Below are 16,625 nucleotides of genomic sequence, written 5' to 3' on the forward strand. Positions count from 1 at the left end.
AATATAAAAAAGCATAAAAGACTAAATATTATCACACTTTATAACTGCTACATTCAACTAAATGTATACATTTAGGACACTTAAACATTGCACACCACCAAATCCACCATCACATCTGTCTATGTCTCAGCTTAGTGTAAGTTAGGTGAATACCAGTTTTACAGCATGTAGTAAATAATAACTTGTGGTTAATCTGGAAAATAAGAAAAGTGAAAAGTACACATAATGTCAGATTTATAAACTGACTATTTTGTATTTACTTGTCTGATTGCAATGCCACTATTTCCTTACATTTCCTTTATGACTTTATATTTTGATTTGTGCTACATGACTTGTAATTGAAAAACCACAATCAAATGATTATCAATAAACAGTACTGTCATTACTGTATATAGTGCTGCAAACCTGCAAGTTTTGTCTCCCATGTTTTTCACTGATGTAATAAAGACCAGGTCTGGACCTTTTTAGCGACTCGTCGTGCATAAACAGTACATACAACCTTGGTATTATTATCACATAGGAAAAAAAACCTTTCTCTGTTAAAACCACTGCTCTGTTCACTTCTTTTTTCAGATTCCCTCCGACTTGATTTTCCCATCCTAGCAACATGCAGTTTAGTGGTAGCCAAGGAGCTTCACCACTGTGCCAACTAGCCAGCACTGTTCTCAAGGATGGCTCTCACAGAATGTATCACAGCAAAAAGAGTTTGGTGAAAATCAAAAATTATACTGTCTGTGTGAGAGCGAGAACAAAAAGAGACGTATGTAATAATCATTACTCGTGCATTGATACTAGTTACAAGTTCTTTTATTTAAATGACAAAATACTTGGTTGTTGCTGGGAATTTTTTTGTGAATCTGTCAACTGTGTAACTGTTCTATTCAGAGTTTCCCAATGGATTTCTTTCATAGACAGAAAATGTTATAGGTCATATTGTCCAGGCACTCAACATGGCATATTATTATTATTATTAACAATTTCTTGGGAAAACCACAAAGTAGGCTACTTAAAATTCACTCTGACGTCTAACTAAATAAGAGGTTTAGGTCTGTGGAAAAAGAAGGAGGGTCAAACTGGGTTAGATAGATACAGTAGATAGATACTTTATTCATCCCGAGGGAAATTTTAGGGTTACCTATTGTGTTAAAGGGATTTACCATTTCTGTATATTTAAGGTAGCCTACTTCATTTTGGGGTCAAGCTATATTTTGGCAAAACTGCAAAAGAAAACTTTCATTTTAGTTACATTTGAATTTGGTTAATTCTGATTTAGTTCACAAAGTTACCCCTAGTAAAGTTTGCTTCAAAACAATCAACCATCTACATCTGTGTTACATTAAGGCATGGTTGATTTTTAGGCATAGGTTAGTGTCATGTAGATGATATGACCACAATTGAGTAAAGTTAAATAAAATGAATTATTAATATAATTGTCAGTGGATTTTAGGCTTAGGATATCTAAATGACCACAAACAGCCCTGCATTAAGGCTCTGATAGAAAGTCATCCTTGGAGTATGCTACAGAATGCATGGCAGACAATGTGGTCAAACCTTACACAAAACTATATATATATATATGTCTAGACAGGTCTGGCAAAGCTGCAACACCACCTTTACAATGTCAGACAATGTTTTCAAGGGATAATTTCATGAGTATACTTTTTAAGTAATTATATTAAAAGTTTAAGAACTAATTTAACTGAAAAGATTGAGTTATATGTTCTTCATAGGAACACATTGGTGTCTGTTTTGATGTGGACCCCATGTGTACATATCCATATTTTTTCATTTGTGTGAGAACCAATTAGGTTTTTGAGGCCAATTTTTGACAAGTGAGGTCATTCTGGGGCCTGTTCAGGGAGACCCTCTCTTCTTTAAGAGGATAGGGAATACCTGTTGTCAATTGTAGGTCCTCACTTATATAGAAGTTCAAGAACGTGTGTGTGTGTGTGTTGGTTGGAGAGGTATAGGGTGATTTCAAAAGGCAGTCTCACTTTAGTTACATTCAAATAAGGAAATATTATATCATATCATTTTATATTATATATTTGTCTAGTCTTTCATTTTTTGGATATTTTGTAAAAATAAGTCTTTGTTTCTCGAGCTGTCTGAGACAATGGTAGTTTATTAGAAATATTTAATTTCAAAAATGTATTCCGTATTATTTGTGTAATAAGTGTTTATCGGTGTTTTAAGCCAACAACGTCTCCTTCAGGCAGCGCTGCCTGGAAGGCACTAGGAGAAGGCAATGGTTATGGTTATGGTTAGGGTTAAAATTAGGGTTAGGTGCCTTGAAGTCAACGGTCGCATCGCTGCCTTGAAGTCGATTAGGCAATGGTTAGGGTTAAGGTTAAGGGTTAGGTGCCTTGAAGTCAACGGTCGCAGTGCTGCCTGGAAAGAGACGTTGGGGGCTTAAAACACCATTGAGCGTACTAACTGCTGTTTAAAACCTCCCCGACCCCAGCTCCTCAGACTGTGCACTGGCTTAGTTAACCAGGAGCTCCTGGTACTGCTCAGACCGAAGGAAACGACCGAAGGAGTCTTTCTCCATCAGGGCGAAGATCCTCTTCTGGGCCAGGTCAAAGGTTGTAGGGGAGAGATCAACCAGGTTCCTCAGGGTAACATCCTTGGTGAAGTGATCAATGTTCACCTGTGGTGGGAGGACAACAGGACATGCTGTCAGAAATGCAAAGGATGAAGACAAAGTGCTGATGGCAAGTATGTATACTGATGATGTAGGTTTTTGCAGAAATGTAATGATTTGTCTGCAAGAGATGACTCAGACAGATGAGGTGTAAGATGCCATTTCATCATCATCAACCTTTATTTACTTCTCGGGAGTACAATTGAGGGCAAGCCCTCATTTTCAATGTAGCCGAACATAAAATACAAAATATAATTTAGAACACAATTTACAAATGTTGCACATATATAAATATTTAGTAAAAAAATTGCATTTAAATGACTAAAATCAATTACATCCAAAATCACAAGTATTTAAAACCAGTGTTCTAAACTGCTCATATGTTGGAAGATAACTTAATTTAAATGATTGTTGTTCTAGGTGGTTGGTGCATTATAGAAGAATGCAGATTTCCCTAGTTCTGATTGAACCCTCTGGACCTTAAGTAAAAGCTGGTTGTTATCTTGTTTGATAAGGCCCTGAGTTCCACTCTAACAGAGCAGAAATATAAGGAGGTAGCTTACTGTTAATGGCCTTAAAAATGAACAGACACCAATGGTTTTCACGTCTTTCTGCTTATGAAGATAGACCTGCTTTAGCCTAGAGTGAACAATGATGGGTGTTGTAGCTCTCTCCAGTGATAAATCTTAGAGCGGAGTGATAAATTGTGTCCAGGTGTTTGAGATTAGGAGCAGCACTTCTATAAATAACGTCACCATAATCAAGCACTGAAAGAAAAACAGCTTCAACAATTCTTTTTCTGTTTGATAAAGGGAAACAGGATTTGTTTCTGTAAAGGAATCTTAGTTTCTGTTTCAAGTTAAGGATTAGATTATCAATATGGTAAAGAAAAGAAAACTTCTCGTCAAACCAGATGCCAAGATATTTGTATTTTGATCCACTATAAACAAGCTATCATAGTCAATATTCCTGGCATTAGTAAACAAGCTGAACAGAAATGGCAATGCAATTTATAATTATGTCGTCGGCATAAAGATGGACATAGCAGTCAATCAAAGAAGACACAATATTATTGATATAAATAGAAAAAAAGGACAGGTGCCAGAACTGATCCCTGTGGGACCCCCTTAGAAATTGGCAAAAAGAGAGATTTGATGTTTCCAGACTTTACACACTGAGCTCTCCCATGTAAATAATTTTCAAAACAATCACATGCCTTATCATCTAGCCCAATGTTGTACAACTATGTAAAAGCAAGGGATGGTCATACCTGTCAAGTATTCCGTTTTGGCCGGGAAAGTCCCGTATTTTACCCTTCTTTCCTGCCGTCCTCCCATATTAGTATTTTCCCGTAAATCTCCCGTATTTTAACCTGCGTTATTAAAAAATAATAATACCCCGGGCCCGAGCGGAGTAAAAAAAATAAAAAAAACATTCCCAATCTGAGCTCTGTCACTAGCCTCGCGATAACTGCCACGTGCAGTAGCCTACTACAGCATATATCTATGCCTACTACAGGTACTGTAGGTGGCAGTTGTCGCGAGGTTAGTGTGTGAGGTCAGATGATGAGTGACAACACGAGGGAAAAAAGAAGAAAGAAAACAGAGACGGATGATGGACGCTACGACAGAGACGGTGCGCTGCCAAAACTTTTGAAGGCTTTACTATGCATTCCCCATATAATAGCAATGCAAGTTCAGAAAGGGTGTTTAGCATGGTACGAAAGATTGTTACAGAGAATAGAATGACGTTAGACAACAGAACTGTTTGCGCTCTACTCTCATATAAAATGAACCACTCTGGCCCAGCCCACTAATACACTCCTTCCAAAACAGTCTTAAAGAATGCAAAGTCTGCAACAAATTTGTACAATAACTCACTAAAAGAGTAAAGAAAAGTTATGTGAAATGAAAAGAAAAACTGTAAAAGAAAAGCAATATGAAATGAAAAGAATGTGTGGAATGAAAATAAAATGTAAATGTAAAGACAAGCAATGTTATAAATTGTAAATGTTTTCAGCATTCTGCATCAAGTGGTGATTTTAGCTTTCTTGTACACCTGTCTTAAAATGTAAGGGATACTGGAGCTTGGTTGGGGTGGTGGGACTGCTCGAGGTGGGCACCGGAAAATTTCCCTTATTTTCAAATCCAAAACTTGATAGATATGGGGATGGTCAACCATATTAAATGCTTTTGAAAGGTCTACAAAAATGGAGGCACAATGCTTCTTTTCATCAAGGGCAGATATAATATTATTTGCAACTAACAGCTGAGATGGTACTGTGATTGACTCTAAATCCTGATTGGTGAGGACTCAAAACTGCAGAACTACTGAGGAAAACCTTAAGTTGATTATTTAACAGAGATTCCAGGAGTTTAGCAAGGCATTACAATTTTGAAATGGGTCTGTAATCGTCCATATCATTTTTGCTTCCTCCTTTGTGCAGTGGAGTTATGTGTGCCAATTTCCAGATACAGTTGAAATAGAAAGGTTGAAGATATGAGTTATTTGCTCAGCAATAAGTGGAGCAGCCCATTTAAGAAAGAAAGGATCCAATTTGGCCTCACCAATTGAAACCCTGGGATTAATAGCTTGCAAGGCATCAAATACAACACCAGAAGAGATGGGATGAAATAAAAGCTTGCAGATCTGACTCACGTTATGTGCACAGTCATCACTGAAAATGTAGGGTCCTGAGTATTCCCGGTCAAATAAATAACCAGCTTCAACAAAACGTCTGTTTAATGCCAGAGAAATCTCATTTTGATCAACAATTGTATTATCACAGCAATCAAGATGAGAAGGTAGGGGAGCAGTAGGTGTAGTTTTAATAGAATTTACCGCCTTCCAAAGGATTATTATAAGAATTAGTAATCAAATCAGAACAGTAATTTGATTTGGCAAGTCTTAGCATGGAGGTGCATCTGTTCCTGATTTGCCTTAAGGCTGCCCAATTTGAGGGCTCACCAGAGCATCTGGCTAGTGACCATGCTGTTTCGATCTTTAAATAAGGCAGCTAGTTCAGAAGAGAACCAAGGGGAAACTCTGTCTTTGATGATGAGCCTTTTTGGTGGAGCATGTTTATCAATAATGGAGAGAATTTTTTTTTTTATGGAAAAGTCCAAAGCTAAATCATCATCAAATATTCCAGATGTGAGACGAGTGAGAGATCAGTTAAAAAGGCTTGGGCATTCAATTGTCTTAGATTTCTTTTTATAACCATACGAGGCTTAGCTTTCATTTTCCGGGTATCTCTGATACATGCAATGGGACAATGGTCACTAATTCCAAGCTCAAAAACTCACCAGGCAGTAATTGTTTCAACTTTGTTTGAAAATAGTGTATAAGGTCGATTTTAGGCAAGGTGCAATTTAATTATTCCCTGTCGATTTGAACTTGCCAGTTGTTATGTTTATGCTTAATCAAATACAAATATAAACTAAATCTAGTCCTGTCTGCCAGAAGATTATTATTCCATGGAAGAGACCTCCCAGAGACCTCATGTTTACAACAACTGGTTTAACAGTCAGAGACTGATTGTTACTCTTGGCAAAAAAGTGAATACATGTATTACCAAAAATGACAAACTAAGACATTACCCTACCTATAGTAACCAGAATATCAGATCAGTGTAGACCAGTATGAGGAACAATTCCCCTCTAAAGTACAGTGAAGTAGAAGTCACATCCCTAACCCAAGCAGGAATTACCTCAGAAAATGTGCTAAATATGTGTGTATGTATGTGTGTGTGTGTGTGTGTGTGTGTGTGTGTGTGTGTGCGCGCGCGCGCTGTTCACTGGGGTACAGAGTCTAAGTACATTCCCTGTCTATACCTCGTCAGTTTACACTCTAGCATGTCTGTATTTCTCCTCTAAACACTGGTTCAACTGATTGGATAAAGACTCTCACTCCTTTAAATGTATGCACTTTGTTATACAGGGAGCTTCGTCTCCAACAATTCATTTTCCCTTTTTTTTATCTTGAATACACTTTTTGCTGAGTAAAATGCTATGGAAAATGTGGACTATCTTACTCATTGAGACTGTTCACGCACTAGTGGCCGTAGTAATAATGGCGGGAGCAATGCAGGAACTGCATGTATAAAAGCGCCAAGTTCAACGTAAAGGAGAGAACAAACGCAGCTGTTTTTTATTTTTTATTTTACGGAACAAAATTACGTCACATTCAGCGTCACGTGTGTAACCAGTAGTGAAGTAACGTCTGATTTTAACCCAAACCACGATGTTTTTCTCAATTAAGGAGTTTTGGTGACTAAAGATAACCAAACTTTGACAGTTTCACAACCTTAACAAACGCTCCTGTGGGTCGAATTAGAGGGGAGGAATTAACAACCTATATTGTTGTATGGTTTGAGGGACTAATCATACCCTGTTGACAAAAATTTGAATGCATTATCAACACACTGAAGGCATATTCTAAGGAATGTGGATTGAGCATGTACAACTTTGCACGAGTGGTATGAATGAGAATGTTGCCAACTTCCAGATTTCAGTGACTTACATTAAGTCAGAGCTCTTAATTGAATCGTTCCATCATGTAAAGCATGTGATTAATTCGATGAACTCTTTCTATTCAAGTTGGTGTTAAAAGGGGGAAGTAACAAGAGTCCCTGACCTCTCTGGGTCCCTCAGACTGGATGAAGTCTTCATAGATCTTCTTGGCCTTGGCGGCCATCTTAGCGGGGTTCTTGGTCTTCTTGAAGTCCTCGCAGGTCACCCAGAACTCAATGTTCTCATCACTGAACTCGGACTGCAGGAAGCTACGGAAAGCCGCCAGACCATCTGATGGAGAAAAGGGGGTGGGGAGTTAGAGAGAGAGAAAGATGTATCGACAGGCTAGGATATACAGTAGAACAACAAGTGATTATTTAGGCCCCTTTTCACGTACACATTCTTAAAATAAATATACTGGCAATTCTGAATAAGCATTTGAGACACTTTTCAACTGAAGTCATGATGGGCTAACTAAAACTCAATATTTCTGTTGCACCTACAACATGGCTTAGTTTAATGATGAGTTACAAGGTTAAACACGAAAAGACGTGCATCTTGCTCGGAGCTGCTAATGTCACAGTTATACATTCGTCATTTAAATTTCTAAAATACAGAAGTAAATCCCCAAATAATATGGATGAGTCAATTCTTAAGTTGTCGAATTGTCAGATCGGTCCACAGAAATGTGTTTTCATTCATGTCCCCCTCCCCCTGGGCAGAGAGTAACAAGGAAAATGGCACTCAAAAAAAACACAATAACCCTCAGACCATCTGTCTCTCTCTCTCTCTCTCTCTCCTAAAATTAACAGATTTCATCCACGCCAACTGCTATTATTAATTAGCTAAATGTTTTACATACAGTACAAGAACAAAAAGGAATTAAATGTGAGTCACAAACTGATGTTTCATGTTTTTTTTTTATATCTGTGCTTGGACACTGTTGGTCTGTATAATATAGGCACCATCATTCTATATATTTATGTGGTGAATTATTAAATTGATAAGACACATTTGTCAGTTACCCATCTACCTGTTATTGCCCTGCCATTTGGACTCTTGCCATGTAATCATATCACTACAATACATTTTTGAACTGCACCAGTCCAACTGTATCATCTGCATGTGGGTCCTTCCCCTGCTCCCTGCACTCCAAACCGTAACATTATAGAACATGTGCTAATCAGAAGTACAGGTCCTTTAGAAATGGTCTTTAATGAGGACTTCTATGACAAAATAAGTTTTGAAATCCACCAGTGATGCCCCTGTAAGAACCGAGAACACTCTTCTTCCTTGATACCATTATTTTCCAAGGCACACCTGTTTTCCAGGAGTGACACGGCTGCCTTTCAAATTATGTACCAGATGCCAAATATCACTTGAGCCATTGTGGCTCTTTCGGTAATGGTTCAGACATGTTTCAATAAAACCATTTCGGAAAGAAAAACATTTTCAACAGACCAGCAATGTTACAGATTCCATATCTAAAAGATTTTAGTACATGTTTTGCAGAAGAGAAGTAGTGGGAAATGAAAGAAACAATTAACATTATAAAATGGTGGCATGAACTACATAGGTTTGCTATTTTTTAAGTGTGATGAGATTAAGCAATGTTTTGTGTCCATTTCACATTTTTCACATTTTAAAAGTTTAAAAGTTTTCAGCATTAGTTTCCCAAATACTTTCTGGATGGACCCAAAAGAGAGATCAGAAACAAGTGGATGTTTTTTACAATATAAAGGGAGTGAAAACATTCAGAAACCTTTTTTAAAACTTCCAAGCTATTCTAGTAATAAAATTACGTTTAGTTAAAAAAAAAACAAAAAAAAAAACTAAATTTACTTTTACAAAAACAAACAACTATGCCTACTGTACCTTTCGGAATAGTTGAAAAAAGTGTCCAAAATAGAAAAAAAACTTGTATTTGGACAAATGTAAAAGGACAGTGGTTATTCCAAGATAAGGATCCAAAATGTGACTTGATTAAACAACCACTCAGTTCAGCTAAGAGCATTGTAGTTCAACATAATGCCTGCGAAAGGTCCCATTGTCTGAATGAGCATGTGCTGCAGATGATAAGCTTTCTGCTGTGGCCTTAGGCTTTTATCTGCAATCTAAATGGCTAGTTTGGTTCAAAATAGCACGGAGTTGCAATCAAGCTTTATTTTTTTTTCATAGACCTTTAGTACAAGGACACACACACACACACACACACACACACACACACACACACACACACACACACACACACACACACACACACACACACACACACACACACACACACACACACACAGGCGCTGGTGACAATTAATGGCCGTTTGTGTATCAGTGCTGCAACAACCAGCACCACCACAAGTTTTGTTTGTCATGCATTTATGAATCTACCATATCTTTCTTCCATGTCAGCAGAATTATGCTACATTTTCTTTTGAGATTAACTTTAATTTCAGTTTTAATTAACTTCACTGACCCTCATAGTTTGACCATAAATAATTATAAACTGATACAACTAAACAACAACTTTAAAAATTAGATTCATTTTTCTGCAAGTGCAATGCTTCTATTTTATCAGCGAGTAGTCACACATTATTTAATCCCAGTTGCATTATAAACATTATGTTATGCAATTTTTCACTTCAAGGCAATGGAGGGGGGCAGTTCTACATCTGAGGGCAAATACCTCACAGAGAATCCCATGGGAATTAACAAGAGAGAAGCCATAAAGAATAATGTTAATGTAAAATCTCATGTACATAAATAATCACAGTGCAGCAGTTTGCAGCAACTGTGCAATAAATCAACGCTGGTGGAATCATTTAGACTTCTCCCTGGAGATGTTACCATAACACACATAACCTCCATGGTCAGATACACACACAGATGCGTACACACATTCATGCAGGCATGCAAACACAGGAGGAACATACATCTCTCTGCCCTGAACTGTGCTGAAGGAGCCACTTAGAAAGGTCTTTTACCGCCCACTGAGCTCTGCAGAGGAAAGGTTTCTCCGTTCATACGTATCAGATGGTCAGTAACATCTGTGGCTCTGTTTTGATACATGGGCAACTTAAGTGACTTCATAGCAGGAGAGTTCACACGTACCGCTCAACACCGCTAACCATTAGAGTTAATCATCAGTCTTGCTGGCTCTCAGGCTTTCTGTGCACTTTGTGAAGTAAACAGAGGAGCCAGTCGTTGCTTTCTGGAAAGTACGGTGGTTGTTATTCTCCCCATGAGCAATGCACTTACACTTTCATCAGTTTATACCTACAGTTCAAACTATCTTAATGTGACTTACATTGGCAAAATTACTGCTGATACACATACATGAAGCATATGTTACAGATAAATATGATGAAGTAATATCTGGTGACAGGCCGTGGTATGTTGTGATTATATCGCAGCTAAGGGGCATCGTTAGGCTTGACGCTTAACCAAAACAAACTAACCGATCAAGGCAGCAGTACAGCAGCAACTCCCGTGTTCTGCAAGGTAAAAAGATTGATTTTGTCAAGGGACTCTGGTGGCTTTGAAGAGAGCATAGATAACGGCTTCAGTTCTGCATCGGAAAGTGCTGTATGATGGCAAGGTAAAGCTGTGAATATATATATATATATATATATATATATATATATATATATATATATATATATATATATATATATACACACACACACACACACATACATAGTTTTTTTTAAGATTATTTTTTGGGGATTTTTTTCAGGCCTTTATTTGTATAGGACAGTTTAGACATGATAGGGGAGGGAGAAGGGGAATGACATGCAGCAAAGGGCCGCAGGTCAGAGTCGAACCTGCAGCCGCTGCGTCGAGAAGTACACCTCTATATATGGGCGCCCGCTCTAACCGGGTAAGGTAACCAGGCGCCCAAAAATATTCTAAATATAGCGTACACTTAAAGGAATACTTTGCCGATTTTGAACCAGTTCTGTGTCATGGCAGTGTGCGTGTGCAGATGAATGGCTTCCCTCTGTGGCACCAGCTATCAGTTTGTTAGTCTAAAAAATATTTTTTTCTCAGACGCAGAATGATACTTATTGTGTAAAGGAATTATACATCATAGACGTGGTATGTGATTATCATATAACGGCTATAAACCAATCAGATTGCTTGATTTGAGATACCTTTTTATAATTTCTTTGTAATTTATGGATTTTGTTGTAGATATTGAGTTTTGAAAAACTGATTATGCACATCCCGTTAATTGTTAATTTCTGAACCTTTTAGTAGTGCTGTTTGCGGTGTTACAGTATTTTATATGCATGAGAAAATGGTAAAAACCTTTATCATCATTATCTTCACCATTCAGTTAAACAAACACATGGTCACATGGATGTCTCACACACTATACAATAAATAACAAGCTGTATTGTTGTTATGGAAACCAAACCTTGTTAGGTGTACCTGCTCAAACAGTCCGGGCAGACACCAGACCTAAGGGAAGGCATGCTTAGAGTTAAACCAGCTAAACCAAAGTGAAATAAAAATGCTCTTATGTCAACAAAGCAGAGACACTGTAGAACAGCAAGTACTAGGCTACCGTAACACATGAAATGTGTTCTATTTGGGGATTTTAACAAGGAGGATTGTTGTGGGGAAATAACTGAGCATCCATCAGCTATGTGGAAAAAGCTGGTGTGCATGAATGCCATTACTAGAAGAAGAGAAATATCTGCAAGACACGTGCTGCCAAGTCACATGGGACAGGAGCAGGCAACATTACATCGGATATTTTCGTTAATGAGATCACTTGAAGACATGTTTGCTGAAAAATATGTGAGATTTTTGAAATGTTAAAGTTGTACAAGGTGAACTTCTATCAGTCCGATGTAAACAAATTCCGAGATAATGAGATACAATTGAAATCCAACAGTTTCCCTGTACATTACATTACATGTCATTTAGCTGACGCTTTTATCCAAAGCGACTTACAATTGCTACATATCAGAGGTTGCACGCCTCTGGAGCAACTAGGGGTTAAAGTGATGGTTCGGAGTAATTCACCCTAGGGTCCTTTGCACCATGACCTCGAGCCAAACACCTCCCAGAAGCTTTTTTCACCTGGGTCGAACATTGGGAGAGTTAGCGTAGAGTAGCGTTATCAGCTGAATAGCTTAGCGCAGGGGCTAACGGACCCACGTTTGTATCTTGTAAGTTACTCCACTAATAATGCCCGAAATGATACCAAACGTCTACAAGTAGTACAAATAGGTTATGTTCTCATAAAACGATGGATTGGAAAGTTTGTAAGTACACCAGAAGTTTATGAACACTTGCCTGCTCTCTTCAGCTCTCTGTTGCTGCTGCTGCTACCTACAGTTAGACGAGTGCTTAGGGCCGTCTACAAATTACTACACCGAAAAGAGATACAACAAAAATACTTATTAATTTAATGATTAAATAAGGTAATGTCTCCAAACTTACCTCAATTATTACTTGTCTCCTGCTAGTTATACTACAGCACTTACTTTAAAAAAAAGTTAAATTAAAAAATATTTTTGTTGTATCTCTTTTCGGTGTTGTAATTTGTAGACGGCCCTAAGCACTCGTCTCACAGCAGCAACAACAACAGCAGAGAGCAGAAGCCAGCAGGCAAGTGTTATTTACATAAACTTCTGGTGTACTTACAAACTTTACAATCCATCGTTTTATGAGTGCATAACCTATTTGTACTACTTGTAGACGTTTGGTATCATTTCGGGCATTATTAGTGGGGTAACTTACGAGATACAAACGTGGGTCCATTAGCCCCTGCGCTAAGCTATTCAGCTGATAACGCTACTCTACGCTAACTCTCCCAATGTTAGACCCAGGTGAAAAAAGCTTCTGGGGGGGTGTTTGGCTCGAGGTCATGGTGCAAAGGACCCTAGGGTGAATTACTCCGAACCATCACTTTAAGTGTCTTCCTCAGGGACACATTGGTTGATGTACCGCAGTGGGAATCGAACCCGGATCTCCCACACCAAAGACATGTGTCATATCCACTGCACCATCACCACCACCTGTACTTTTATTGATCATGTTGTGGGTACAATAATTCGGTTCACGCGGTCACATTATGTTGACTCAGTACCATGGTGACAAAAGGTTGTTACCTCCCAAGTTTAGCACTAAATGTCCAGGTTAACACTTGTACTTGTTAGTGAGTGACACAAATTAGTCTGTGAGTGTGTGTGTGTGTGAGTGTGTGTGAGAGAGAGAAAGAGAGTGAGTAAAAGAGAGAGTAACCTACAGCTGTTGTTCAGGACTCGGTCCAGACTCTCACGCCACTGAGCAGCCTCCTCCGGAGTAGGCCTGCACACAAAATACCTCAGTTCAGTCTGGGAGCTTCAGAAAAAACTGGTTCAAAGTATCCCAACAGTTATAATAATCCATAAATGAGTCTTTATCATGAACTAATATTTCATTAAACTTTATTGTACCATACAGGGGTGAAAAACAACCAGCTCTTATACACATCTGATGCGAGTATCCAGTCTGCCAAAACCAGACTGCGTCCTTTGATCTCAGATTCTGCTGCGAGATTTAAGTCTGGAAAACATCCACTGAGAGTGGATTGTGTCTGGCGTATGTACCGGACCAATCACGGTGCGCATTTAGACATTTGGCTGAAACTTAAACAAAAACAATTTCAAGGAGCAGTTGTCATTCTGAAACGGCATGGCCTTTCTCTCTCCTTTAGGAGAAAGTTTCCAAAGCGGTTGACATGTTTTCCCAAGTTTGAAAATTAGCTGGAAGGACCAATGACAGGCCAGTAAGCGGTGCGTTTACCCAATCAGGTGTCCTAGTAAAAGAGCATAACTGTCGTCCATCATTTATTATACAGGTTTTTTATATTTTTTTATATGATCTCAAGCAAATGCTTAATGAGCACTTTGCAAGGCGAGTTTGTAATCTATCTTTACAGTGTGGGGATACAATGTGGAACATATCCACAGTAATTATACATTAAATCACAACAAACAGAGATAAAATATATCTGTACTTGGATGGTAGCAAATGCTTTTAAAATGTCATCATTGAAAGAGAAAATAAAGTTTCGGGACAATTGCAAATTATTAATATGAGTGGCAGTGGCGGAGAGATACAAAAAAAAGAGTGTATTGTCTCAAAATTGAACCACAATGACTCTTAAGGGAACTAACACATATATAAAACAAACTAACAAAATAAAGTCTCAGCTAAAGCCTCGCCGACTTCTGGGGATTACACATCCAACAGGAAACTCAAAGGTTTTGAATTTTTATGGTCACACTTTTTTTGTAGATAGTGTTGTTGTGTTGATGCTTATACTTTATTCTTATTCCTGTTCATGCTTTTTTTTTATACGTTGTCTTTTATTCTTTTATTGTAAAGCACTTTGAGTTTATGTGTAATGAAAGGTGCTATATATATAAAGCCATTGCCAATACGTTGAGATTATAAGAAAATAGCAAAAATAATCAGTTTTTCCAAATGAACCAACTCAAGGACTTTTGGCAACACAATTTCCATTATATTTTAAGAAAAAAAAGTTGCATACTTTCCCTTACAAGATTGCTGAGTACATTGTTTAACAAAAAACCAAAAGTACCTCAGCGTCTCATAAGTAAATGATTTCTAACCCAGTCTTTTCAAGGTGATGCAGTATGTAATGGACGTATCTAAAGCTTTGGAGCATCTAACACTGACGTGAGAGCCCAGTCAGTGTCTGGATAGCGTTACGGTCCTCTGATCTCCACATCTTGTGCCTGCTCTGGGCTCTGCTCGGCCACTTTACCATCAATTATCTGGTTAACAATTCCCCACCCCCCCCCAGTCCACAGACATTAATCTCCCAGGGAGGCAGAGAAAGAGACTCACTTCTGCTGCTTCTCCGGCTTCTTCTCAGTCTTCTCGGGATAGGGGATGATGAGATCAATGCCATTTTCCGGCTTCTGCAGTAAAACGCCCAATTTCGACTTGATCTCCTTCGCCCTGGAGGACAGAAAGCAAGACGGCTCGTGTGACAAAGTCTTCTGTTTTCACTTGTTAGACACGAACGCCCTAATTATCCAGGCATGATGTTTACCTGACCTTTCATCATATCTATCGTCCTCTCTCTAAAAGGGCTCTGGTATATTGCATTCATATAAGACACTAGGATTACATTTACAAGCATGGCAGTTGATTAATCAAATTTGAAACAAAAAAGTCTGCGATCTTTATTAAAATGTTTCATGTTATACTGAATAAAGAGGCAGCAGGAAGGAAAAAGTAGGGGTTGAGGCTAAAAAAACTAAATGATAACATCGTTTTTATATTCAAAGAGTTTTCTTTTGAATTACAGTACTTTTTTTATCTAGTTAGACCTTTTTAATTTGGAGATTTAGTCAGAACATTTTCATATTCAGTGTAACAATTTGTGAAGTTATAAAGGTATCTACTGTTACATTATCACGTAAACATTTTATATTCACTGTTTTGTCTTTGAATCAAGAACAAAATCTGAATTGCATCACATTTCAAAACCATTATTAACCAAATGGTGAAGATATTTCGTTGTGTTTAGACTCGTGTAAACTTAAAATAGTTTTTCTTCTTGTTCACCACCTTTGAAACGGGTTTGAGTTCGTAAACAACAATATACAGTACAGTACATCTCTTTTACTTTCTAATCTGCACAAGCTGTTGTAAGAAATAAAAAAAAACATTCAAGGTAGCGTTAAAACAGATCTGAAGCTGTTAAAAAAAAATGACCAGGAAACAGAAAATCATTTCAATTACAAGTGAAAAGTTTACAAAAGAACTTGTCTGACTGACAGCAACATGGATTTACAATTTATGTTTTTTGATCTATTTTGAGACAGTTATTGCAGAGTCCCTCTTAAGAGGGTTTAAATATAGTCGAACATGTTTGTTATTCAAACAACCTCAGAGGAACACACTGATAAGACATGACAGAGGTAATGTGATGATGCAGGTCTCACCTTTCCCGGCAGGTTTGGGGTAAGGCAGCTAATCCTTTACACATTTTCCAATGGCTTCAGTTGCAGTATTCGAGAGTGAATTCAGTCTTCCTGTTAGCTCAATGTAAGTCTTAGAGTCCCTTTTTGCTTTCTGACTCTGGCTTTCAGCGCATGGGGAGTTTTATACAGACATCCTTTGGGCTTTGGGCCAAAAGCTAAGCCAATCAGACTGGAATGTCTACTGGCTGAGGAAGGGCGGGTTTTCAGATGTGAATGGTCTGTTTGCTTTGAGGTTTCAATTGACTTGCACAACCAGGACAAGGGGGCAGCATGCAAACATGACCGTGAATGTTTATTGGTATTAGATCTAACGTTATTTCTTAAAGAGGTTGATGCGATTTCTAATCTTGTCAGTAAGTTTTTGTTATATTTTCATTAATACATTTGTAATTAACATGACTGGATTTTGCATTTGTGGGACACATTATTGTAATGCCTATTTGCTCTATTGTTCTT

At 38.0% G+C, this 16,625-nt stretch overlaps 1 protein-coding gene across 1 annotated transcript; it reads right to left on the reverse strand.

Annotated features, from left to right (window-relative positions):
• Window positions 1–2,338: 2,338 nt before the first annotated feature.
• On the reverse strand, window positions 2,339–16,277 carry rgs5a (regulator of G protein signaling 5a). Its single transcript, XM_039811547.1, has 5 exons — window positions 16,131–16,277; window positions 15,025–15,138; window positions 13,415–13,476; window positions 7,280–7,446; window positions 2,339–2,650 (listed from the first exon to the last, which is right to left on the reverse strand). The coding sequence occupies exons 1-5, from the start codon at window positions 16,172–16,174 to the stop codon at window positions 2,486–2,488; spliced, it is 552 nt and encodes a 183-aa protein (XP_039667481.1). The 5' UTR covers window positions 16,175–16,277; the 3' UTR covers window positions 2,339–2,485.
• Window positions 16,278–16,625: the final 348 nt, after the last annotated feature.

The sequence above is a fragment of the Perca fluviatilis genome, chromosome 9 (assembly GCF_010015445.1).
Source record: "Perca fluviatilis chromosome 9, GENO_Pfluv_1.0, whole genome shotgun sequence".
Classification (NCBI taxonomy): Eukaryota; Metazoa; Chordata; class Actinopteri; order Perciformes; family Percidae; genus Perca; species Perca fluviatilis.

Coding starts and splice junctions, on each gene's coding strand:
- rgs5a (XM_039811547.1), bottom strand. CDS start 16,174: ATGTGTAAAGGATTAGCTGCCTTACCCCAAACCTGCCGGGAAAG. Junction 13,477..15,024: donor AAGCCGGAGAAGCAGCAGAA/GTGAGTCTCTTT, acceptor TTTTGTGTGCAG/GCCTACTCCGGAGGAGGCTG. Junction 2,651..7,279: donor AGTCTGAGGGACCCAGAGAG/GTCAGGGACTCT, acceptor CTCCCACCACAG/GTGAACATTGATCACTTCAC.